General features: G+C 33.6%; 2 protein-coding genes and 2 long non-coding RNA genes across 6 annotated transcripts; 3 read left to right on the top strand and 1 right to left on the bottom strand.

The window, feature by feature from the left end:
* Positions 1-332: 332 nt before the first annotated feature.
* LOC114743999 (rust resistance kinase Lr10-like) lies at positions 333-26,133 on the top strand. 2 transcript variants are annotated; one of them, XM_028932182.1, is made up of 3 exons: positions 333-446; positions 24,239-24,800; positions 24,917-26,133. In XM_028932182.1, the coding sequence occupies exons 1-3, from the start codon at positions 354-356 to the stop codon at positions 26,011-26,013; spliced, it is 1,752 nt and encodes a 583-aa protein (XP_028788015.1). In that variant the 5' UTR covers positions 333-353; the 3' UTR covers positions 26,014-26,133. The 2 variants fall into 2 exon arrangements, with proteins under 2 accessions (XP_028788015.1, XP_028788022.1); XM_028932189.1 differs by lacking the exon at positions 333-446 and adding an exon at positions 23,833-23,906.
* LOC114744043 (uncharacterized) lies at positions 887-2,358 on the top strand. Of its 2 annotated transcripts, XR_003740054.1 has the most exons (3): positions 887-988; positions 1,415-1,944; positions 2,046-2,358. It is a non-coding gene; the product is annotated as an uncharacterized LOC114744043 (long non-coding RNA). The 2 variants fall into 2 exon arrangements; XR_003740051.1 differs by lacking the exon at positions 887-988 and having other exon boundaries at positions 1,237-1,944.
* LOC114744035 (uncharacterized) lies at positions 11,373-12,542 on the top strand. Its single transcript, XR_003740050.1, has 2 exons — positions 11,373-11,552; positions 11,648-12,542. It is a non-coding gene; the product is annotated as an uncharacterized LOC114744035 (long non-coding RNA).
* On the bottom strand, positions 15,828-23,724 carry LOC114743979 (cysteine-rich receptor-like protein kinase 2). Its single transcript, XM_028932164.1, has 4 exons — positions 22,926-23,724; positions 18,925-18,958; positions 18,153-18,176; positions 15,828-17,220 (listed from the first exon to the last, which is right to left on the bottom strand). The coding sequence occupies exons 1-4, from the start codon at positions 23,697-23,699 to the stop codon at positions 15,965-15,967; spliced, it is 2,088 nt and encodes a 695-aa protein (XP_028787997.1). The 5' UTR covers positions 23,700-23,724; the 3' UTR covers positions 15,828-15,964.
* Positions 26,134-26,457: the final 324 nt, after the last annotated feature.

Below are 26,457 nucleotides of genomic sequence, written 5' to 3' on the forward strand. Positions count from 1 at the left end.
TGAGAAGCTTGAATGTATGATAAGGGAAAAGTGACTTACGAGTTACGACAGCCGACGTTATCTATGGCCATGGGACTACTGCAACTAGTTTGACGACATTGGAAAGTTTGAGCATCACGGTGGAAACTGCAACCATCGTAATCGAAACAAGAAATAGCATCACAGCCTTGGTAAAACCAGTTCACCCAAGAAACTTCAAATCCATAGGAAAGCACTCTGTGGATATCAGAATAGGACTTGGCTCCTCCGCGTAGCAATAATGAGTCCCAATCTGGGCTAATGGCGGCCACAAGTGTCACTCGACACCCTGATTTCCAGTCCTTGCTCAGTAAGTCTCCAGCAACAGCATACACATGGCCTTCTCCTTTTTCTCTGGACTGCAAATTCACGCAGGGAGACGTATCCACGTACGCTGCGTCGTCCCTCACTGGATCGCTGCACTTCAGGTACACCATGTGTTTGAATATAGTTTCTGATTCAGGGTAATCGATATAGGTAAAGTCGTCGGAGTAGCTGAAATTGGATTGGGATAGGAAATAATGAGGAAGGGAGGAGCAATCGCCCTCCTGAATGCCAGGATCTACGAGTCGGATTGTGAAGTTTTCGTAGTTTATTCCCAGCACTCTGTATGCTCCCTTGTACAGATGAAGGAGAGTGACGTTGTTTTCGCAGGCTAACTCGAATTTGAGGTCGCCGGAGGAGGGTGGGTCATCTCGTAGTCGAAATGGATACGAGATGTTTGTGATAATGCCGCACCTAGATGGACTACAGGATTTGTTCTGAAATTGATTACTGAGAACTGCATCCGTTAGAAGCAGAGTGAACCACACTAAATACCAACACCCCGAGCCTTTCTCTGTGGCCATCTCTCACAATAATATGGAGCCGCTACTCTTCTGATTTCTGAACTCTGAGACTCCCCGTTCACTCCATGACTTTTCTTCTCAACTCAATTCCATAGTATTTACGTATTTATCATACTATGCGAGTAAGCTTTCTTTACGCCGAGAACTTTTTTTTTCTTTTGCCAAATTGACTTGCAATATCTGTTTGACTGGATGACTAAAATTTTGAGGGCCCATTAGGCATGTCTCTGACTTCAAGGAACACACAAAAATATTTACGGATAGCCCACCACAGGACTTGAACTAAATATGACTCAAATACTTACAAGTAACCAACTAATATTTTTGTTGGCTAAAAAATTGAGAAAAATTGATGTCTAAATCGGTCCAAATTTGTTCCTATAAAGTAGCAGAGAACACGGCTATCTTTTTGAATGAAAAATGCGACGAATTACTTCATACTTATATAGATAGAACTCTGAGTCCAACTTTTAGATTGCGCAGAGATACAAAAAACTTTGACTGCAATGTTTTCTTATCACAGATTTTGTTGGTTGTTCATGATGCAGGCATTGGCTTCGCTTGTGCATCTGGGGGATGCTCATAAGAGCGTTCCCTTCCATCTCGTGCAAGCCAAGCTTAATTGTACAAATGAAAAGGTGACGATGGTTGACTTCCCGACAGTACCAGCTCTCAAAGGAGCAAGCCTCTCCGTCTTATCAATAGACTATGAGTCCCGCATCTTAGAAATAGGTGAAAGTGGAGATTGTCTTCCCAGATTCTTTCTACAACGTCTCTACAATTCATCCATTTATCCTTTCCAATTTGATTATTCCGACATGCTATACAATCTTATTTTCTTAGATTGTTCTTCGTTTGCGTTGAGCTCATTCTGTTCATCTAATAGTAGTACCCCCGACTTGTGCTTCTGCCCAATTTATGCTGTTAGCTCTGAAGATGGTGTCTTGGCTATGGACGGGGACCAACTAATTTACTGCACAAGAACTTAACTTTGGCTACTTGAGACTCAGATGCCCTAAAGCAGACGTTGAAAAGCAGAAAACCAGCAAGATTCTCACGTTTGCTTTACCATCCACAGGTGACAATAATTGAATTTGCTTATGCTATATTTTCGTTAATTTCGTTTTTGGGACGTTCATTGGATTGAATTGAATGTTCATTTGTACGCTTTGTATATAGGTCCCCTTCTGCTAGTGTTGCTGTTCTTTTTTGGCTTTTACATATATCACTTCTTCAAAAAGACAGATGATCAAGCAAGACTGGAAAAGTTTATCGACGATTACAGGGCACTCAAGCCCACTAGATTCTCTTATGCTGACCTTAAGAGAATCACAAACCATTTCAAGAAAAAATTAGGTGAAGGAGCTCATGGAACAGTCTTCAAAGGTCATTTATCTACTGATATTGAAGTGGCTGTAGAGGTACTCAATCATTCAGAAACCGATGGTAAAGAGTTCATTAATGAGGTGGGTACGATGGGTAAAATTCATCACATCAATGTTGTTCGTTTGTTGGGCTTTTGTGCTGATGGATTCCACCGTGCTCTTGTTTATGACTTTTTCCCAAGTGGTTGCCTCCAAAAGTTCATATCTACGCCAGACAACAAAGAACATTTCCTTGGATGGATGAAGCTGCAAGAAATAGCTCTTGCCATAGCTAAAAGGATTGAATACCTTCACCAAGGTTGTGATTATCAAATTCTTCACTTTGACATCAATCCTTGTAATATACTATTAGATCACAATTTCACCCCAAAAATTTCTGATTTTGGTCTTGCTAAATTGTGTTCTAAAAATCAAAGTACGGTGTTGATGACGGTAGCAAAAGGAACATTAGGCTATATTGCACCTGAAGTTTTCTCTCGAAACTTTGGAAATGTGTCATACAAATCAGACATTTATAGTTATATAATGTTACTACTAGAAATGGTTGGTGGGAGAAAAAATATTGACACAAATCAAGAAACTTTTAAGGTATGTACCCAGGATGGATACATAATTTCATTGAAGGGGGAGATATAAATATCTACATTGAAGATGATGATGAAGTTAAAATTGCAAAGAAGCTAGCAATTGTGGGACTTTAGTGTATTCAGTGGCATCCAACAAATCGTCCGTCCATGGAAATGGTGATACAAATGTTGGAAGGAGAAGTTGATAAATTGGAAATGCCTCCCATTCCATTTGACTTTGCTACTTCAAGCAATACAAGTACCATTATTCCACCAAGACATTTGAATTTTGAGTTGGAAGTGATTCATGAGTTACAATAAATGCACACCCCCACACACACAAATATGCTAGGTTTATAGAGAGAGAGAGAGAGAGAGAGAGATATATATATATATATATATATTACGTTTGTTGACAATAATTTGCAAGTTTTGTAATGTAAGATTTCAAGTCCATTCCATAATGGATCTTTTTATTATGAAAGAATAGCAATTTATGTTTTCTGTTTCGCATAGTAATGTTTTTCATATCATCGTCAATTAAAGTAATGGATAAAATTAATATAATCATGTTTATAGTAAGATTTCGTTCTCTTTTTTCTCCTGTTTAATATTTAGCTCCCCGTTAGGATGATTTGAATTTTAAAGACATTTACTCAGACTTCGTCTTTGAATTGTGCAATAGATTATTTTTCAAATGACTCTTTCTATGAAAAAACGATTTTTTTTTTAATATTCACTTGTTGGAGTCAGCAGTTTTCCTTGTATAAATCAATATATATAACACAATTCATATTGCATCGCATTATTTTAAACTTATAATTGATGTTACTTATTGTATTCTTTAAATTCAATGTAATACTTAGATGGCAGGGAAAAAAATTTCAAATTAATGCTTAAGGTCCCACCTAATAATCAAGAACTCCCTCCAGTTCCATAGTATAATTAAAAAGTAGATTAGAAGAAAATTATGATTCAAAATATATGGTATTATTAGGATAATTAATATAATTTTTTTATTTTTATTCTTATTAAATATAGGAGAGAGATGAGAAATATGAGAGATAATAAAAGTGTACCATTAAAAGTAATTTTATTTTTTTTAGGTGTAAAATTGAAAAAAATCATTTAATGACTAAAATTCTATTTATTAGTATATAAGAACAATTAACCAACTTTTTATATCATGAACTAGAGGGAGCAGAAGCTTATACATAAATCACAAGAGCATAATTCAAACAACACGTTTAATTATACTCTAATTTTTGGAGATGTAAGATTATATATCTCTTTTAATTTCTAGAGAACTTATTTTTTCACTAAAGCATAGGTATCCTCCTGTTGGAGGCAATCCTATTCGAGTCAATGTCGGGCACTAAATGTGGGTACATCTCCCAATAGGGATTCAAATCTTGATTTGTCACGTTGTGAGCGACTAGCCCCTTCTACTAGACCCAACCTCTGCTGATTTCTAGAGAACTTATTTAGTAAAAAGGCTAGTCTTATAGGACTCAAGAATAAAAGGACCAGCCCATTTAAGCCTACCTATACTTTTATTATTATCAATATATTTATATAATTATGGATCAGTTTTTTATGGACAAATCTTAATCTTAAGCAAGATAATTGAAAAGAATTAGATATCTTGGATTAGTGGAAAAACAATTAAAATCAATTTCCAATTCTTTCAACAATGCTAGCTAATATTTATAGCATTTCAATCATTATAGTAGCTAGTAAATCTTCTTTTATCATCAATTCACATGTCCTAGCAAAATACAAAAATTTCTTATTCTAACAAATATTCAGACTCTTATTTATATTCATAGTTACTATGTAGTTTTACTTTAGATAAGGGTGATGAACACAAAAACTTGATATTTTTATCATTGAAGAAGAGTCAACTTGTAGTAAAGAATAATTAAATATTGTTGATCTTGATCATAATAAGGAGGATGAAGATATGTTAATCTTGTTAATCTTTAGTTGCTTGGTTTTAATCTTTTTACTTTCTCTGTTGCATTTGGTTTTGGCTTTTTTTTGGGTTTGAACAATAGGTTATTGGCGTTTAATGTTTTTTCTATGCGTTATTAGTTTCTTTTATTAATATTTTTAATTTGAATAAAAAAATTTAGAATTTTTATTGATTTATTTTTTATTTCAAAATAATTAAAAATAATTTAAATTTTAAAAAATAATATAAAAAGGCTAGCCTTTTTAGACCTTGAACCTAGGTACCCAAGGGCTGACTTTTAATAATTACATAATTTCAAGATATGTGGCATGTGAGTTTTAAAGGGCCGGCGCTTTACACCCTAACCCTTATTTACAGCTTTAACAAATATTCAAGCAATGTTGAAAATCATGGACATATGCTTGTTTTGTAAGGAGGTGTTTAGGAAGTGTTGGAAGCACCTTAAAAAAATATTTTTACGTAAGTTGAAATAAAACTCCTCTCATATATTTATTTTTAAATTATGTAAATTAGTTTTAAAATCATGATTTAGTTTTCATCCAAATACTCCTTAAATTTAGAAATATATTTTTATTGTGATAGGTATCCTACACGGAGGGTGGAAAATTTGACATAATTGTTTTCATCGTCCTCATCCAATATCACGACTTTTTTTATGGATTCCAATTTTATTTATATTTCGTGTTAAAAATCATGAGTTTTTTTTTTAAATTTCTAGCTTGACTTACAACCTTATGAGCGTATCTGGGGACTGGGGGCAGAAAACTTTTCAACCAAATATTACCATCATGTGGAAAAACATAGACATTTGTTTAACATTTTGGCGCCTTTTCAAAGTGATAATTGAACCTTTTGAATATTTTGTCTATCTCATTTAATTTCTAGCTTACTCTATTTTGTAGGTCTACACGTCTGCTTCTTAAGGGTCGAGTATTCTACACACGACTTGGAAAGCTTGGCATATTATTGATATTCTCTTCATTGTCCGGTATCACAAATTCTTGCGCCCCCAAGTTTTACGCAATATTATGGTCCCTTTGTAACCTATAATTATTGAGGGTTGCACGCCACAAGTGTTCCACCAAAGTATACATAGTACATCATTATGATCCTTACACTAGGAAGCCTGCGAGATTTATAAATTTAAGTGGATTTTCCTCTTCATATGTTAGTCTTTTAAGATTAAGCCTCATCACATGTATGAAAAAATATAATATATACAATTATATAAGGCATACATTTATATGTGTGCTTTATATATATATATATATATATATATATAATTTTTACTTTTGTTGAGAAGAATCTGAAAGATTTGTAATGTAAGATTTCAAGTTCATTCCATAAATGAATCCTTTAATTATCCATGTAGCCACTTATGTTTTCTGTTTGGCATGGCAATATTTTTCAGATCATTGTCACATTAGAGTAATTGATAAAATTATTGTCTGTGGTAAGATTTCTTTCTCTTTTTCTCTTCTTTAACTTTTCGCCATACGTTAGGAAAGGATGATTTGAATCTTAAAATCATTCATCCAGAGGCTTCATCTTTTGAATTGAGTAATAATATATTATTATTCTCAAATTACCCTTTCTACAATAAAATCAATTGTTTGTTGTAATATTCACTCGTCGAACGTAGCAGCTTTAATTTCTTGGGTAAATCGATACAACACAATTCGTATTACGCCGCATTATTTAAAAATTATAAATAGTGTCACTACTCATTTCTTTAATTTCAATGTAATGCTTGAGGTCTTACTCAAATAATCAAGTAGAAACCTATACATAAAGCACACAAGAGCATAATTCACACAATGTTTCATTGTGCTCTAATTTTTGGAGATATATCATTATCTCTCTTTTTATTTTTTTTCCCATTTTAATTTGTAGAGAACTTATCCAGTAAAGGGATTTATTCTGTCAAATATAGAATATATAAAGGAACTAGAGGTATACTCATTTGCTTCCATTGTCATTAGTCAAAGTTATAATTAACTTTCATGGATCTAATTTAATTCCATTTGGGGTCAACTTTATCATTAATCAATGTGGAAAATTTGACATAGCTATTTTAATTGTCCTCACCAAATATGTGACCTTTTTATACTTTACAAGAGGGAAATCACCATATTCCAACTTCATTTATATTTATTGTTGAAAGTTACTCTTTTGGTTCTTAATATAAGACTCATTTAATTAATTTGATTAAATTAAGGAAGTTAGGTAAGTTAGTTAATTATAAAAAATGTGACACATTTTTCTTAAAACACCATAATCATCTTTCTTAATACCCCCTCTCCCTCTTTTACTTGATTATGATTGAGGGAATATTCATAGGGGTAATTTAGAGAAAAATGATAAATATGAGAAATAAGTCTTATATTTAGGATCAAAACTAACTCAACAATTGAGTCATATATTAAGGATCGGAGGAGTATGATTTTTCCCCGTATATCTTTATCTTGACTTATAAGCTGCTCTCATGAGCGTATTTAAGAGAGAGAAGTTTTCAACCAAGCAGCAGTGTCATGCGGAAAATTAGAGATGCTCGTTTGACGTTTTAGTCTTCTCAAGGCACTAATAAGAATCTTGAATACTTTGTCTTTCTAATTTAGTTTCTAACTTATTTTATAGGTTAAGATGTCTCTTTCTTAAGGATGAGTATTTTTTTTATAACATTAAAAGTTTGATGGGCCAGATCTGGAACTTATTTGGATCAGACCATGTCTTCTGACTTATAAATCGCTTCCTAACAAAATCTTTAACTTCAAAAACTTGAGCATATATATTATTTTTATTGTCCTTGTTCGGTGTCATAAATTCTCGTGCCCCCAAAGTTTTACGGAATATTATGGCCCCTTTTTAACTTATTTTATGCTCATTCCTTTCGAAATATGAAAATTAGTTAAAGAATCAATTTTGATTTTAAATATGATATTCTAATTTATTTTTTTATATTTGTTATTTTTTAAATTAATTTGTCTAATTTATAAATTAATATATAATCAAATATTTCACAAAAAGTATTTTAGAAAAATCATCTTATATTTATTATAATTAACTAATTTATCTAGCTTTCTTAATGTATTCAATTTCCAAATTAATTATAGCTCCGTCTTGTAGGCCACAAGTTTCCCGCCAAATGTTGCTATGTAAATGCGGAAAACTAGAGACATTTGTCTCCGTTTGTCATTACTTAAAAGTAGCTGTAGGTTTTTCCATGCATTGAGTAATTTTAAAAGATATATTGATCCATTTCTAACTTGACTTAGAATTATTGAAGTCTATTTTTTTGTTGGGATGAGTATTATATGGGTAATATGGAAGACTTCATATGTTTGCTTCCACTAGTGCATTGTGATCTCTTTCTACCGTGTCCGTGTTGTGTAAGTGTGGAAATTAAAATTACCGACTTACTTTGTTTTTGTTGTCACTGTTTAACGTTATGAATGTATTTCTCACGGCATCTTAATTTTTAAATATATTAATATGATATGATACATAATAAAAAAATAAAAATCATGACATAACAAGAGCGGCTAACTTTAATAATAATCCGGGTTAAAGTATAATTTTAATAATATTAGTTCTAGAGGATGTAAATGTAACAATCATCATTTAAAAAGAGCAACTTTCCCTCTCCAATTAACGGATCCAAACGTATGTTTATTTTTGTATGTGGGTCGCTGGTCTTCAATTCTCTCCCCATCCCTCTTCTTTCTCGTGCCCCCTTTCTCTCTCATCTGACATATCCCATGCCCGCCGTCTCCTTCACTGAGTTCCATCTCATCTCTCACTTTTGCTCTTCATTCCCCAGCGAAGTCTCCGAAACCGATCATAACCATTTTCCTTTTGATCCTTCTATTAAAAATTCCTCTGGCCCTTTCTCGCTCCACTTCGAACAAGACATTGCTCGGTGGTTTAGAGTCCTGGGTCGCCCTCTATCTCAGTGGCCATCTCGTCGCCAAGCTAGTTGAAGTCGGTGTTCTCTGGGTATAATCCTACTGGTTGAAGTTTGAAGTCTGAATCATACCCACAATAGCTCCATCCTCGCCAGCGTTGCTGCTTACCATTCTCGTCCTTCACGCATCTCGCCGTCCATGTACCGCTCGTGTTACCTCTATCAATGGCAAAGCTCTGATGCCCAAAAAGTATTTCATGAAATTGTTCAGCTTCAGTTGAAAATGGTCTGTCCGATTTAGTAATTTTTGTAATATTTATGAACAGATTTGTTTGGTTACATGATGATTATGAACGCTCTGGTTGGTGATGATTTATATTGTTTGTCCTGTATGGCTTTTGATTATGAACCTTGTTTTCCCTTGTTTAGTAGCCATGGCCAGCATGTTTGGGAATGAAAGAAGTCCAAGATGATGATGAGTAACAGAGATGGGGGGTAGGGAAGGGGATCTCCACTACAGAGAAATGAGGCAAAAATCTATGGGACCCACTTAAGGCAGTTGTAGAATTTCTATTGGATACTATAAATGATGTGGATGATCAAAGTAGGACCCACCAAATTAAAAATAACGAACATTTGGATCAGTCAACGAAGTGGGACATTTGCTCCCTTTTTAAATGATTATCATTATTTCTGCAGCTTCTAAAACTAAATGGTGCCAGATGTTATTTACACAAAATTTTGTTGTTAAAATTATATCTTAACTCTAATAATTTTAATGATATGAGTTTTGATAACCAAAATAAATTTTTAGAGACGTCAGGATTCTTAATTTAAACTTTTAAAGGCTTGGGAGGTGCTCTATAATTGACACAAAATTTTATGGGAGTTTTGTATATTTTAACATTTTTCAATATATTAATAATTATTCTTTTTTATTTTTTAAAATTGAAATTATTGTCATATTTACATTTTATTTATAATTGGGTTAAGGTGCACTCAGCACCCCCAAGTATTTTACTAGGTGCACCCAGTGGCCTAAAGTAATTTATAGTGCAATTTTGCCCTCAAAGTAATTAAAATGGTGCACTGGTATCCCATGCTAACAGATCTGTTACTTTGACCGTTAAATTGATGAGTCAGCACAAGTTTAACTAAAATAATCTGACGTGGCATGTCTAATAAACAAGTGATGTGGAATTTTTTCGGGGTTAAGGTGCATCCAGCACCCCAAGTATTTTTCTAGGTGCACCCAGTGACCTAAAGTAATTTATGGTGCAATTTTCCCTCAAAGTAATTAAAATGGTGCACCGGTATCGTATGCTAACAGATCTGTTACTTTGACTGTGAAATTGATGAGTCAGCACAAGTTTGACCAAAATAATCTGACCTGGCATGTCTAATAAGCAGGTGACATGTCTTTTCTTGTTAATTCCATTATCTTGTCTGAATATTACTCCTCTGGTCCTATTTATAAGGCACTTCCAGCATGTTTCACACAGACCAAGAAAAACCTTAAATTTCATTAACTCTCATTTAAATTTTAATAACTTTTCAACTTTATCCCTATTTAATATACATTATACCTCATATAAACAAAGTCAATACAATAATAAATGAGGGGTAAATTTGTACATTCATACAAAAAATTTCTCTCAGTGCCTTATAAATAGGACCAAAAAATATCTTCTCTCTCTACCTTATAAATAGGACCGGAGGAGTATCTCTGAAAAAATTTCTTACTCTGAAAAAAATTCCAAGAGCCGAAGAGAGCATTTACTTAACAGAGAAAACAAAGCAATGGCAAACGAAAAAAATTCCATATCACTTGCTTATTAGACATGCTAGGTCAGATTATTTTGGTCAAACTTGTGCTGACTCATCAATTTCACAGTCAAAGTAACAGATCTGTTAGCATAGGATACCGGTGCACCATTTTAATTACTTTGAGGGCAAAATTGTACCATAAATTACTTTAGGCCACTGGGTGCACCTTGAAAAATACTTGGGGGTGCTGGATGCACCTTAACCCCGAAAAAATTCCACATCACTTGCTTATTAGACATGCCACGTCAGATTATTTTGGTCAAACTTGTGCTGACTCATCAATTTAACGGTCAAAGTAACAGATCTGTTAGCATGGGATACCGGTGCACCATTTTAATTACTTTGAGGGTAAAATTGCACCATAAATTACTTTAGGCCACTGGGTGCACTTGGCAAAATACTTGAGGGTGCTAGATGCACTTTAACCCTTTATAATTTTATAAAATGTTAAATATGAACCATTTAAATTTCAATCTTATAATTGAAATAAGAAATGGATGGAAATGGAGAAACTTTTTACCTAGGAGTGACTGCTTTCTTCGAGCGAGCGAGCGTATTGTTTTAATTATGATCTTTTTGGTAAAAAATTAATAATTTTGTCTTTGTTATATTAAGCTAATGAGGATCATGTTCAGTGAGAAGCAGCAAAACTGTGCTGAATTAATGGGCAATTTGGCATTAACCAACACCCCAAAAAAATTAATTAAAAATTAGATTTTTATATATTTTATCTCTCAAATTTATAATAATACCTCCTTTTCTAATTATAAGATATTTTTTTATATAAATTATAAATGGGTTCTTATTATTCCACCCATGGTTTATTATTCCATCAGGCACCACTGATTCCCAATCGGAGGCCATGAGTGTCACCGATTTCACCTGACACTGAGGTTTAAAGTGGTCAGCCAGCAAGTCTCCGGCCACAGCATAAACATGGCCTCTTCCTTCTCCTTTGGATTGCCAATGCACACAGGCCGCCGTATCCATATATGCTGCGTCATCCCTCACTGAATCGCTGCAGTTCAGGTACCCCACCTGCGTGAATATTATCGATTTTGTTCCGTTGCTGTATAGAGTATTAGTTCTGTAGAGATTACTGCTATGTTCATAAAAAAACGTAGGGAGACTCCTCAGAGTTGAAATTGGAAAGGGATAAGGAATAGAGAGGGAGGGAGGAGCAATTGCCGTCCTGAATTCCAGCATCTACGAGTCGGATTGTGTAGTTGTTGTAGTTGATTCCCGTCACTCTGTATGTTGCTGAATACAGATGAAGGAGAGTGACGTTGTTTTCACAGGCTAGCTCGTAGATGTGATCGCCGCAGTTGGGCGGGTCATCTCGTAATCGGAATGGATGTGAGATGTTTGTGATAATGCCGCAACGAGACGGAGCACAGGACTTGCCCTGTTCTAGAGAACTCGTGAGTCCATACATTAGAAGTAGTGTAAACAACTCTGATTGCCAACACCTTGGGCCTTTCTCTCTGTTCATCGTTCACAATGATGTGAAGCTGCGCCACCTCTGGATTCTAAGCTTTCTCATTCAATCAGATTTCTTTTCTTCTAATTAAACACCGCTCCTTATCCTTTTTCTCCTCTTCTAGCTCCACGCGGCTAACTTGCATTGTTGTCCAAAGTTGACTTCAATTTCTGACTAATGACTTCTCTTTACATCTCCCTTGGGCCTTGGCCAGCTTTCTCTCTGAATATTGATGATATTTCCTTCCATCTTCCCTTCGCCTGCCGAATGATTTGATTGGTGGAGGATTGGTCTAATTCATGGTTTGTTTGTTTTTTCCCTTTCTTTATTCTTGTTTGTTTGTTTGTTTTTGGATGTGGCGTTAGCTCGAGGCGAGTTAATGGTGAGGTTTGGTCTAAGGCATTTGAACTTTGATGTGATTGATGAATTAGAATAAAATACTTATGTTGGCTTGCCAAATATATATAGCTTTTACTCTTATTCAGAATATTTTGTAAGAATTATGAATTCTTTATGATCAATGTGCCAATTTATGCTCTGGTGAATATTGCAATATTTTACATAAGAGACATATCATCTTATGTCTTTTTTCAAAAGTTATGAGTTTTCCCCATAATTTCTTTTAATTTTGAGATATATCATCATGTGGAAAATAGAGACATTTTTTTAAATGTCATTGTCTAATTTCATGATTTTTCAAAGTATATAACAACTTTTGGAGGTTTGACCTTTTTCTATATTTGTATGCCTATACGACTTTTCTTAAATTTTGAGATACATGACCTTTTTTTTTCATAAAAAAATTTAGAGGATGACTAATCCGTATGCAGAGAGGAAAACTTGACATATTTATTTTCATTCTGTCCAGTATCACGACTTTTCTTGGGAAAATTATTATCTCTTTTTAACTTAATTTTAAGTCTATAATTATGAAGGTCTCATTCAAGCAATATAGGATGTGTGGAAAGCTCTATAGACATTTATTTTCTTTCCAATTTCTTTCTATAATTGTGGAGGCCCCATTTTATAGAACTCTTCTCGCAAGCATACACACGTGGGGCAAAATGAGAAACAAGATCTATTTCTAAAATAGGATGAATATTTTATAATTTAGAAATTTCTTCTTGTTTTTTTCCTCAAAAATAGAATGAATATTTTGTATTGTCATGTTAAAAATTTAACAAGTTTGTTTTCACCGCAAATTTCTTTTGTTTTTTTTTTGGCCAGATTCTCCGTAAATTTCCCCCAAAAAAAAAATGGTTTCATGGAATTCAATCGTCTTGACCGCAAGTCGTTTTTTTTTTTTTTAAATTTTAGGTCAAAGATCGCAAGTGTGATTTATATCAAAATTAACTTTTTATTTTTTGAAGTCACTTTTTGTTGCATTGGATTTAGTACATGTAATTGCATTAATTAACTTTTTTCACTCTATTATTTAGATTGTTAAAATTCAAATTGAATTTCAACAATTAAATAATAAATAAATATTAAAATTATATATAGTCTCTTTAGAAAAAGCTTGATAGATCTTGGGTTCAAGCTTGCCACTTATTGGAGGAATTAATGTTTACTAAATATGGACACTTCTCCTAATAGGATTTAAATTTTGAGGGACTCGTTTTTTTTACTAGATCCAACTTTATTAGTACATATACTTTTTCAAGAGGCCAATCTAGAATTTCATTTTTTTAAAAAAAAAAAAGATGATCTTTTTTTTCACGTAAATACGCAGGGATGGTTTAGGCCCAAAAACCAAATCATAAATGGACGATGAGTGAGCTAGATAGTATGAAAGTTTTGGGCCATGATGACCCAACATCATATTTACCACATTGTTGATCAAATAGATAATTGCTTTTCGGCTTCATGCAAAAGTAAATTAATCACAGGAGATTCAAGGAAAAATGACAAAAAAAGACCGTCAAAATAGAAAAATTATAAATAAACATGATAACATTAATATGGGTTTTGATAATAATAGTATGGGCTTTGAAAATAATTTTTTTAAACTGGTCCTTTTATATAATTTTTCTATTTTAGTGGTCTTTTTTTTTTCCTTTGCCATTTCCCAAGATTCGACCTGGGAGAGTTACTGAAGCCAAAAGTGGACATTTTGCCATTTAATTTTACAAAAAAATTCATTTTTATCTTAATTTTATAGATTGTTCTTTTGCCTTTTAACCATCATGGTGTTAATACAAAAAGAGAAAATGACCCAAAAAAAAAGAACTTAAAAATTACTAAATTTTAAATAAAGTTTAGTGACAATGCTGAATTTGTAAATAACAATAAATTTTTATTGACATTTTTTATTTGACATTTATTAATTTTCGGCTCCTTTGTTTTTGGTCATTTTCCCATAAAAAATGCTGATATTTTAATTTTAAATATGGACAAAACATTTTCAAAGGGTTTAATTTACTTGCTAAAAAGTTTAAAATATATAAAATCTCACTTAAATTTTAAGTTAATTGAATATAACCACTTTGACATTTTAAAGTTGAAATTTAATCCCGTTGACATTTTAATTTTTTTAATATTAAACCCGCCATTATTTTTGCCATTAGGCAACTAATGGAAACTATCATATCAAGCTGACAAGGATGACGTGGCATTCGGTAAACAAAACAGAATGGAAAAAGTGATTTGCAAAAAGACTTAGATCAAATTTTTAATATTTATTATATCAAGTTTTTTTTAATTATAGATGGTCATGTGTCCTTTTTGGTTTTATATGAATTTATAACTAAATGCTATTAAATTTTAATATTTCAAAAATAGGATATATGGCCATGTGTGATTATAAAAATTTGACATAATGGATATAAAAAAAAACTTAATATAAGTATTCTCCAAGTATTTTGATATACAAAATATTTTTGAATTATTAGTATAATAAATATTTATATGGCAAGAATGTTCGGATTACGTACACAAACACCTCAAATACAGTAATACTCTAATTCTTGTTCCCCAATCCTAATGTCACCTAATTTCTTTTTTGTTGCCCTAAAAATGACAAAAACGTTTTCCCCTCCTAATGTGGAAGGAAAAATAATAGAAAAATGATTGTTAAATTTAAAATTTTCAAGTGGTCACGTGACTAAGAGAAATTCTTTTCTAGTTACAAATGATTAAATGAGAATTTTATAATTTGATATAATGACCATACTTGATAGAAGGTTAGAAATGTATTTGTGCTTCTATTAAAGATCTATGATTGTTTTCCCAGTGACATGTTACTAAGGAGATGATAAGCTTGAAATAGATGTCCGTACTACATCTTCAGTAAACATATGAAAACTGTATAGAAAATTATCGAGGCAAGAAGTAATTCCCCGGAGGTTATGCAACAGTATTGTTAAAAAGTACTCCATCCGTTCCTTATTATAAGAGACGAATAACCGAATTACGTTGATAAAAAAAACAGTTAAAATTAGTTAAGAATAATTAATATGTAAAAAGTATAATTTTTCCTCCAAAAATGCCCTCATTAATAAGGAGAGAACATGAAAGAGAACAATGGTAATTTATTAAAAGAAAGAGAAGTGGGAAGGAGAGAGAGTGTGAGTTGGAGACAATAAATATGGGTAAAATAGGAAATCAACACAAAAAAGTACAGACAACTTTTAAGTGTCTCTTATATATAAGAACATGCCATAAGCACCAAATGTCTCTTATAATAAGGAACAGATGGAGTACAATTTACAAGTTCCCATCACTTGCACATTCACTAGACTACCCTTAGACCAATATGAGATAGTAGATTATGAGCTTGAAAGAGATTATTAGTCTTTGTCCATGCCATAACATCACTATTAAACTATGAAAATGAGATACTAAATCATTAGAAGAAAATTCAAATCACAGCAAATAACTGAGTATTGTTATTAAATACAAAATGATACACTAAACTTTTAAAATATTACCGCACCTAACCTCCACTTTCAATTGCAAAGTATCATTTCCCATCACTTGTACCCTCACCTTGACGATTGCTTTGAGAATGTATAGAGATAGTTGATGTTGCCTGGCTAGAGGAGGATCCATCATCCACCAAAACTTCTTCATTAGGATATAAAGAAGGCTTTGGAGGCATTTCAAGACTTTGAACATCATCTGCTTCTAGCATCTCTATTACTTTACTCATTGAAGGGCGATCTGTAGGTTTTAGTTGTATACACCATAGTGCCACTATGAACATTTTCTTTGCTAAATCTTTTTCATCTTTTGTCAAATCTTCTATTTCTATATCTTTTTCTTCATCAAATTGGTCATAAATCCACAATGGAAAGTAAAGTTGGCTTGAATGTTCAACATGTGGATTCAAATTCTTTCTTCGACTAGCCATTTCCATCAAAAGCATTCCAAAGCTATAAACATCAGCCTTATAAGATACTCCTCCAATATTCTTGTAGAATAATTCAGGAGCCATATACCCTATTGTTCCTCTTGCTGCAGTTAAAGTTACAATGCTATCGTCAACGGAATATAACCTTGCAAGTCCAAAATCTGAAATCTTTGGAGTAAAGTCATCATCGAGAAGAATGTTATGGGGTTTGATATCAAAATGCAATATTTGCATGTCACATCCATGATGAAGGTAAGCAATCCCATGAGCTACTCCTAGAGATATGTCATACATCTTGTGATAACTTAAAGGGTTACCTTCTTGTTTAGAAAAAATATATTTATCTAATGATCCATTAGACATGAATTCGTAGACAAGAGCTCGCTTTGAGCTGTCCACACAGAATCCAATAAGATGCACCACATTAACATGATGAATCCTCCCAATAGTTGCCACTTCACTAATAAATTCTTGGCCATTAGCTTTGGATTTACCCAACATTTTGACAGCAACATCATGTCCACTCTTTGATTTCCCTTTGTAGACAGTGCCGAATCCTCCTTCACCTAACTTATCTTTGAAACCTTTGGTCATTGCCTTCAAATCCTTGTAGGAGTATCTTATTGGAATGAGGTTGTGAAGTCGTATAAAGTCTTCGATGTTTTCGAATATTGACATGTGCCTTCTACGGTATATGTAAACCAACAGTATAGATAGAAATATGACACCAATTGAAAATCTTACTATGGTGTATGGCACAACAACTCTTCCTGTAATTATTCCCAGTTTGATTGCAGCATTTGTCAGAATAAAATCGGTGTCATCGTGGTGATCGTATATACCCTTCCCTGCTATTTGGAACAATCCTGCAAATATTTCTTTATCCGATAAACATCAATCATATAAATGGTTACTGACAAGAATATGGCTTCTTGAATAAACGAAGAAGAAGTAACCACCATTAATTTTTTTGGGTTAATATAATTAGCTCATGAAATTAATCTTATTTTGGAATAAAATCCGTGTCATTGCTGCGACGGCCTATTCTTTTTTTTGCTATTTGGAACAGTCCTGGACATGTTTTTCCAATACACATAGGATTTACATATAACCAATGGTATCTATGTAAATGAGTTGCCATGACTCTCTAGAAGGTAGAAATGCCAGCATAGCTTGCATAATCGCAGGTGACAACTTTGGTCCCTAAACTTTGACTGATATTAATCCAGTCCCTATAGTTTTAAAACATCAAATAAATAGATCTCATACTTTGTATACATCAAAGATAATTAATGGTTTTAAAAAATTAAATAAATTTTGTCTCAAAAATTATAATTATTTTAAAGACTAGCATTATTATTAACTTTTGTACTAGATTTAATATTATAATTTAAAAAGCTGATGCTACAAAATAAAAAAATTACGATTTAAACTATTTTAAAATTATTATTTTTATGAAAATTTAAGAGTAAATCTTATAGATGAGAACCATGTTAGAAAATTTGGCCGTAAAAAATAACTATGCCGGACGGAACCTTAATTAGATTTTATTTTAAATATTTTTTTATTTACATATTTTAAATTAAAAATTAATATATCAGTATTCAAATGCTGAGTCATCATTCTAAAATTGTTGAATCATGATTTTTTGTTGGTGAAGTCAACAGTGTCAAGTTTAAGGGACGAAAAATATAATCTTTAAACTTAAAAGACTGAATTAAAATTTAATAGAAATTTTTAAAAACTAAACGTATTTATTAACCTAAAAAATTGTACCGAAGCTGAGATAGAACCTTACCCTTTTCAAGTCCATAAAGATAATCTGCAAGAAAATTTTACAAAAGTCAACAACGGCAGTGATAGATTAGAGAACGATAAAATATTTTTGAAGCAAACTCTTTCAACTGAGTTTATTAATAGTTCAAGTTTAAGAGCTAATCGATATGGTTTTATAAGTTAAAAATATAAAAACATTATACTCCGTTTCTCTCTTTTTCCTAGTACGATTGGAAATCCTATATTTTACATACCCATAATAACAATGGCAATAAAAGAAAAGTTATTTTAGTAAAAAGACTACAAAATATGACGTTAAAAAAAGTGATATACATTCTGCTCCAAAAACAAAAATAGAAAAGTGACCTATATAAATTTTTTTAATAATAAGTAAATAATTGATTTAATTAATTTTTTATTTTAAATTAATTAGGTAGGTCTTATATCTAAAAGAATCGTTACTGGTGCTTTTTTCTTTTTAATAGAGTTATTGGTGTTATTAAACAGCACATTTCTCTCACCATTGGAGCAGCAACTTGGCAGAAATTAGTTTTGCTTTTTGTTATATTAATTATGTTTATATGTTATTAAACTTATTCTTGTTTTCAAAAACCTTATCTTTAAAAAAATAAATGTGAATTAAAATGATATTTTTGGAAAACAAGTTACCTAACTAACATAAAAAAAAAAAAGACTTCTTTGAATGTTAACTTTCCAAACAACCCCCTAATAGTATTATGGCTAAGCAACATAGTATCAACACAAAATTATTGAATAGTGAATACATTCATTACCTTCGGCCAATATTTGCAGTTTCGAAAATTCACCTGCAACAAACAAAAGTGTAACATGATATTAAATCAAAATTATCAGATCATCGGCAGATAATGTCTGTGTTAAGATTAAAAGTTAAAACGGTAATATGGAATTCTCAATAAAAATAAAATTAATTTTGTTAGTAATTATTAATTTTATCGAAAAAGACGGTTTTGTTGGGATAGACAGATGCTTGTTTTATTTAAGCCAAGAAAACTGTTAAACAAATCTGAGTTAGCGAGAAGTAGACTAATGAGTAAATATCTTTTATTGACAAGCAATACTACAAGTTGTTAATGTAAGATTCAATCTGTGAGGCACATTGCACTGTAAAATAAATCTTATGTCTAAGAGCAAATCTAATATTTAAGTATAGATATGGTTAAAATTATGTAAATTTAACAGGATATTTGAATTAATATTTTAAAAATAATTTTATAACGCACAAAATAAATGTGTGAGATACTTATAGGTTACCCAGCAGCAAGTGGACTCTTTCCATTGCCGCGTGGTTCCTAATTCACGGCATTAAATAAAGGAAAAATTACAAATAAGGGGCCTGAAAAGTATAAAATTGCGTTTTCAGTTCTTGAATTTAAAAAACTATTGTCAGAAATCAGATCTTAAATATGAATTAACAATAAACAAATATTGTGTAAAAGACCAAAATGACCTCCTTTTTGAACTTTGTTATTTTTAACTGCAGACTTATTATTTAGAATTCTTAGCTTATAATTTCTAATATTGTATTTGTTATCTAATAGAGCAGACTTGTTATTCATCAGGCAAATAGATAAGCACCTTCAAATCTTTTTTCCCCCTACTTTCCCTTTATTAAAATGACCAGTAGTGCTTGATTTTAGATGGAGAAGATGCTTTTGCCTTTTAGAACAACTTGAATCTTAGATATGAAAATGCAAAGCTCTTTGTTGGAAGTCTCTTCATTTTGAAGGAGTAAACGAGAGGGGAGAGAGAGAGAAAGAGGAAAGTTGAAAAAAAATAGAAGAAAACTTGACAGGGATAAGCAACACGCATAACAAGGCATAAACGGAACAATTGCTAAGGGCTTGTTTGGCTCGATGGAGGGGAGAAGAGAGGATGGATTTTAAGACCCGTTTGGAACAGTTTATAAATAATTTATAAATAGTTTTTAATAGTAATTTATAAAATATGAGGCAAATATGTGAGAAAAATTTTGTCTCGACTTATGTAAAATGTACTTATAGGAAATTTCTTAAGCCCTTCTAAACAGGCTCTTAATGAAGGGAAGGAAAAGTGAAGGGCGAAGAGAGATTTTAATATTACCTTATTTAAATTGATCAAAAGGGAGGGAAGAGAATGGATTTTAATGTTACCTTGTTTGGTTCGGAGGAAAGGAAAATATTTCTATATGAACAACCTTACTCTTATTATATTTGAGTTTTTTTTTTTCAAGTTTGCATAATGTTTAATAAAATATAATTATAAATTACATTTATGTCAAAGTATAATTTATAATCATACCTACAACATATATACCATAATAATTATACATATTATTCTGACAGAAAATAATTATAAATATTATAATTATAATACATATACGCACAATAATAACTAAACTTAATATATATACATAACCCACTGAAAAATTATGATCATTTTTTACGTCACTGTTGCTAACAATTTTTGCTTAAAGACGGTTGGAGTATTTTGACACATGAATACAATTTTAAACTTTTTAACATATTGATTTAAAATTTTTCACTAATAAAATTTAATTAATAAATTTTTTTAAAAAAACTTACGGTTAAAATATTATTCTTATTTTAAATTTTGCATACATTAAAACAATTTTTTAAAAGATATAAAAGTAAAAATTAAATTTGGACCATATTAGTCTTGGATGGCCCTGCACTAATATTAAAACAGTAGCTGATAAATGAAATATAAAAGATTCGCATACTAATTTATTTTTTTGGGCAGAAAACACTAATTAATTTATTTGACATTCATATATACCCACACACGGTTAATATATAACCATCCAAAAAATAGTTGAGGTTGTGAGGATGAAGAACAAAGGGAAGCATAGTATGAGAATATCAATATATCTTTTAATACTATTCCACTCAAGCCACGGCTCAAATGGCTTATTCTTTGGCTTCAGACTCATTTTACTGTTCATAAGGAATTTTTGGCTTAATAATAGCCTATCGGGCTCTGTGTCATATGGCTCATATAAATGGCTGCGTGCAAAGACTATATTTTGAATTTCAAATCCCGCCTCATTTTTTATATTTTGAAATTTGAATCTTCCCCATTTATGAATCCTGTCAACACTGTCTTGTCCTTTCTATTTCTTCGGCATCACACATTCTCTCTTTCTTGTACGGCTCACTTCTCAACTCCTCCCATATCCTTTTTCTCAGCCTCCAACCGTCAATTTCTTTTTCAAACCGCCTCACTCATATTTTCTTCGTTGGTCTCTTCTTCTTCAGTCTACGTCTTTACTAATGAGGAGCTAAACATTGAAGATGGTGGGGAGATCTGGTGACCACGACAACAGCGGAGAGGCACTGATGAGAATGGCGATGACACTGGGGAAGCAGAGACGAGGAGATCATGGCTATAGGAAGGTGAGTGACAGAAGTGAGGGCTACACATTGGTCCTCGCCCTCTCTATTCCATCGCATTCTTCTTTTTCATTTCTCAGTAAGGATGGTAGGGAGATCTAGCAGGCTTGGCGACGACGAAGAAGCCATGATCACGATGGCCATGATAGTTGGGAGGCAGAGATGAGAGGAATCGGCGGTGATTCTTTTCAGGCAAGGATGCGACAGTAGAGAGAAATCGCTGAGGATATGACAGATAAAGTCAGCTTGCAGTGCTTTTGGCTTCTTTCTTTGATGATTATTTTTCCTCTTCTTCTTACATTATATCTTGACCTTCATACCCGCAGCATTTGCCTTCAGGTTCGTTTGAAAAAGGATGGTGGATGTTTCCACTTCATGACATTCCCCCTTCTTTTTCACGAGTATGGAGATTAAAGAGGGCAGCGAATCTACGAGATAATAGCGATTGTACATTTATATTGTAATCCTCTATCTCCATTTTATATTTCCTCATTTCAGCAATATTTCAGCTATCGTTTTTTCTCATGCTGCCAAAATTTCATCTTTTTCCCAACCAGATTCGGTGTTGTGGCTACCAACTCTCTCTAGGTTCTCCATCCTTGAACATGTTATCAGTAGGATCAAGGGACATAGCAGAGAGAGGGAGATGTATGAAATGTTTGCAAGTGAATAAGGATCACTATCAAAGAACGGAAGACAAAATGCTTCTACTTCATGTCAACAATTATGGTCCCACAGACTTGACCTTCATTCAATCCAAGGGCCTTCTTCAATGCAAGTGCAAGTGTTGTTATCTTTTCCAAGTCAAGAAGCTTTGTCCAAACCTCAAGAAGTATTTCTCATTCCTCTTCTCATTTTACCTGTTTTTGTTGATTTGGCATTTGAAACAATATATCAAAATTAACTGATGGGGTTTTTCTATATTCTCTGTCCAATTGTAAGGATCTACGCAAAAGACGAAATCAATTCACATAGGTGAAAGAAAGAGACATTATTTTAGGTGAGGTTCTCATTTAAAGTAATTGCTCCCCGTGCAACGCACGGGACAGCACCATCTAGTTAAAAATAACATGACTAATTTAGTCAACACAAGATAAAAATATACCACTTCCCTTCAAATTTACCAGTTTTGGAGTGGAGCAAAATCTCTCCACTTCTCTTCCCTCTAAATCTCTCACACCAAAAACACCCATGGCCTGTTTGAAAGTTTTTCAATCCTGCTGCTATGTGAAAATAAGTTGTGTCGGTTTGCGAAAAAAATGTTTATAAACCGTGAGCTGGAAAAGGGAAAGGAAAGGTGACTTACTGCAATCTTTTTTGTGAGGTATGCCAACGGGACCATCACAGCGCCAACGCTGATCAAAGCATCCGAGACTGAGAGTTCCAGGCTCCAAAGAGCATGCATAATAACTCGGGCATTTAAAATCAACACAGGCTCGTACCCACCACGAAAGCTCAAATCCGAAGGAAAGCAGTGTGTGAATATCAGCGTAGGACTTTATTCCTCCATTTCCCAATGACTCCCGATGTGAGGCTATCGCGGCCACCCATTTTACGCGACACCCAGAATTCAACTGGTAAGCCGTCAAGTCTCCAGCTACAGCATAAGCATGGCCTCCTCCTTCCCAATTCACGCAGGGTGCTGTGTCCAGGTACGCTGCGTCGTCCCTTACTGGATCCCTGCACTTCAGGTACACCACATGCTCGAATATAGTTTCGTCGTCCATCAGAGCGGCGTTATAGGGATTACGGCTATCATAATCATAGGATAAGTTGTAAGTGTCGGTGAAATTAGATCGGGATAAGAGATAGCGAGGGAGGGAGGAGCAATTGCCCTCCTCAACGCCAGGATCTACGAGTCGGATTGTGTGGTTGTTGTAGTTGATTCCCGCCACTCTGTATGTTGCTGAATACAAATGGAGGAGAGTGATGTTGTTTTCACAGGCTAGCTCGTAAGTCGGATCGCCGCAGTTGGGCGGGTCATCTCGTAGTCGAAATGGATGTGAGATGTTTGTGATAATGCCGCAACGAGACGGAGCACAGGACTTGCTCTGCTCTTGAGAACTCGTAAGTCCATACATTAGAAGCTGCGTAAACAACACTGGATACCAGCACCTTAGGCCTTTCTCTCTGTCCATCGCTCACCGTGATGTGCAGCTGTTGATTCTAAGCTTCCGTATTTAATAAACGCGGCTCGATATCCTTTTCCTATACTTCTTGCTCCACGCGGCTAGCTTGTATTGTATTGTTGTCTATGGTTGACTTCACTTTCTGACTAATGACTTTGTTTACATCTCCTTTGGCCAGCTTTCTGTATGATTTGACTGGTATGATATGAGTAACAGGTATTTTCCCCCTAGACTAGGAAATGCAAATTATTTTTTTTAATCTGAAAATTTTAGAGATTGATAAGTAAATTAAAGAGAAACTCGGATCAATCCCAAGCGGCTGCTTTCAGTAAGAAGCACCATAGTTCACAGCAAACACTTTGGGTCCACAATCACCTTCCAAGTTGCATCCATCTTCCCTTGCTTTCATTTTGAATGAGATATGCGGCGTGTTACCTGATACTTAAACATATATTATAACCCGAATCCAAGTTTCATATACAACACACAAAAAAAAAGTGGTTACGATGTTTTGCTATCGTAGATTTTTTTTGTTGGTGATCATCCAGGTAGCGGTGCTCCTTCTGAAACAAGGGCATGGTCAGCAACAGCATGCGCCTAATGATAAAATTGTCCCCTTCCATCTCTATGACAGTGGCAATATGGTTGAGTTCCCTTCTATCCCTGCTCTCGAAGGAGTAAGCCTCCGTGTCGATGTCATAATCGATGAATTGCGCATCTTATCCACACAGGATCCAGGAGGTTGTCTTCCCAGACTCTTTCTACAACGTCATCTCTACAATTCATCCATTTATCCTTTAGAGTTTGATGATATGCCCGACAAAAATGTTACTTTCTTCAATTGTTCTTCGCTTGGATCACGATACCTCAGAAACGAAGACTTTTCTACTCCATTTGCACAAGATATGCTCGTCTGCCCGATTTATGCTGTTCAGTCCTATGATAGTATCCTGAAGCAGGACCTAGCTTTCTGCACCAAGATGTTTCAACTAGTTTCACCCATTTCTGCATTTTCACTTCAGGAAAACATGTTACAATTTAGATGGCCACAACCAAAATCCGACGTTGAAAAGCACAAAACCAACGCGATTCCTGGAATTGTTTTAGCAGGTGCTTGTGACACTCGTTGACTCTGCTTTTTCTCTTTTTCCCCGTCTCAAATTGGGTTCTGGAATGTGATTCTTATTGAAATTGGATGTTCAATTTATGTGCCTCTTTGACTCCAGGGTCAATTGTGCTGCTGGTGGTGTTCATTGCGTGCTTTTACATATACCGCTACTTCAAAGAGAAAGGAGACGATCAAGTGAGATTGGAAAAGTTTTTGGAGGATTATGAGGTGCACAAACCTACTAGATTTTCTTACGCTGATCTGAAAAGAATCACAAATCATTTCAAGGATAAATTAGGTGAAGGAGCTCATGGAGAAGTTTTTAAAGGCAAGCTATCAACCGAAATCCAGGTAGCTGTAAAAGTACTCAATAATTCAGGGTGCGATGGCCAAGACTTCATCAATGAGGTGGGGACTATGGGCAGAATTCATCACATAAATATTGTTCGTTTGCTTGGCTTCTGTGCTGATGGTTCTCGTCGTGCTCTTGTTTATGATTTCTTTCCTAATGGTTCACTCCAAAAGTTCATATCTTCACCAGACAACAAAGAAAATTTCCTTGGATGGTTGAAGTTGCAACAATTAGCTCTTGCCATAGCCAAAGGGATTGAATATCTTCATCAAGGCTGTGATTACCGAATTCTCCACTTTGACATTAATCCTCGTAATGTGTTGTTAGATGACAATTTTATTCCGAAAATTTCTGATTTTGGTCTAGCCAAGTTGTGTTCTAAAAATCAAAGTACAGTGTCAATGACAGCAGCTAGAGGAACTTTAGGCTACATTGCACCTGAAGTCTTCTCTCGAAATTTTGGAAATGTGTCATATAAAGCAGATATTTACGGTTATGGAATGCTACTTCTAGAAATGGTTGGTGGGAGGAAAAATGTTGACACAAATCCAGGAACCTTTCAAGTGTTATATCCAGAATGGATCCATAGTTTGATTGAAGGAGGTGACATAAGTATCTACATCGAAGATGAAGGTGATGTTAAAATTGCAAGGAAACTAGCAATTGTGGGGCTTTGGTGCATTCAGTGGCATCCAATAGATCGTCCATCGATGAAAACTGTAATACAAATGTTGGAAGGAGAGGTTGATAAATTAAGGGTGCCTCCTTCTCCATTTGACTTTGCTACTTCAACTAATACGAGTGTCGTTATTCCTACGAGACGTTTGAATTTAGAGTTAGAAGTGATTCATGAATTCGAATAAATACTTGGGTGTGCATGAATATATATAATTTTACTTTTATTGAGAGTATTTTGTGAGATTTGTAATATTAGTTTCATGTTTATCCATAGATGAATCCAATTATTATCTATTCCCATTCCATGTGCAAACTGATGCTTTTTGTTTAGCATATCATAGTAGTTTATGTATAACATTTTGTCATATTAATGTAGTGTAATAAAGTAGAGAAGTCTTGTTCACATGAAGATATTAAAATTAATATATCGCGCTATAAGCTGTCCCAATTACCTGATAATGCTCAAATTTGACCCGATCGGATAGCCATATTTAAAAAAAAAAGTCAAATATGTCAAATATAAAGTACTCTAATTGTGAACACATTTTTTAATAAAAATTTAAACCTTAATTTATGACATTACGATGGATTAGTTTCTTCAATTAGAATTAATCGGCATATTAAAAAGA

Source organism: Neltuma alba, unplaced genomic scaffold (assembly GCF_004799145.2).
Source record: "Neltuma alba isolate B1F8T4 unplaced genomic scaffold, ASM479914v2 tig00000677_pilon, whole genome shotgun sequence".
Classification (NCBI taxonomy): Eukaryota; Viridiplantae; Streptophyta; class Magnoliopsida; order Fabales; family Fabaceae; genus Neltuma; species Neltuma alba.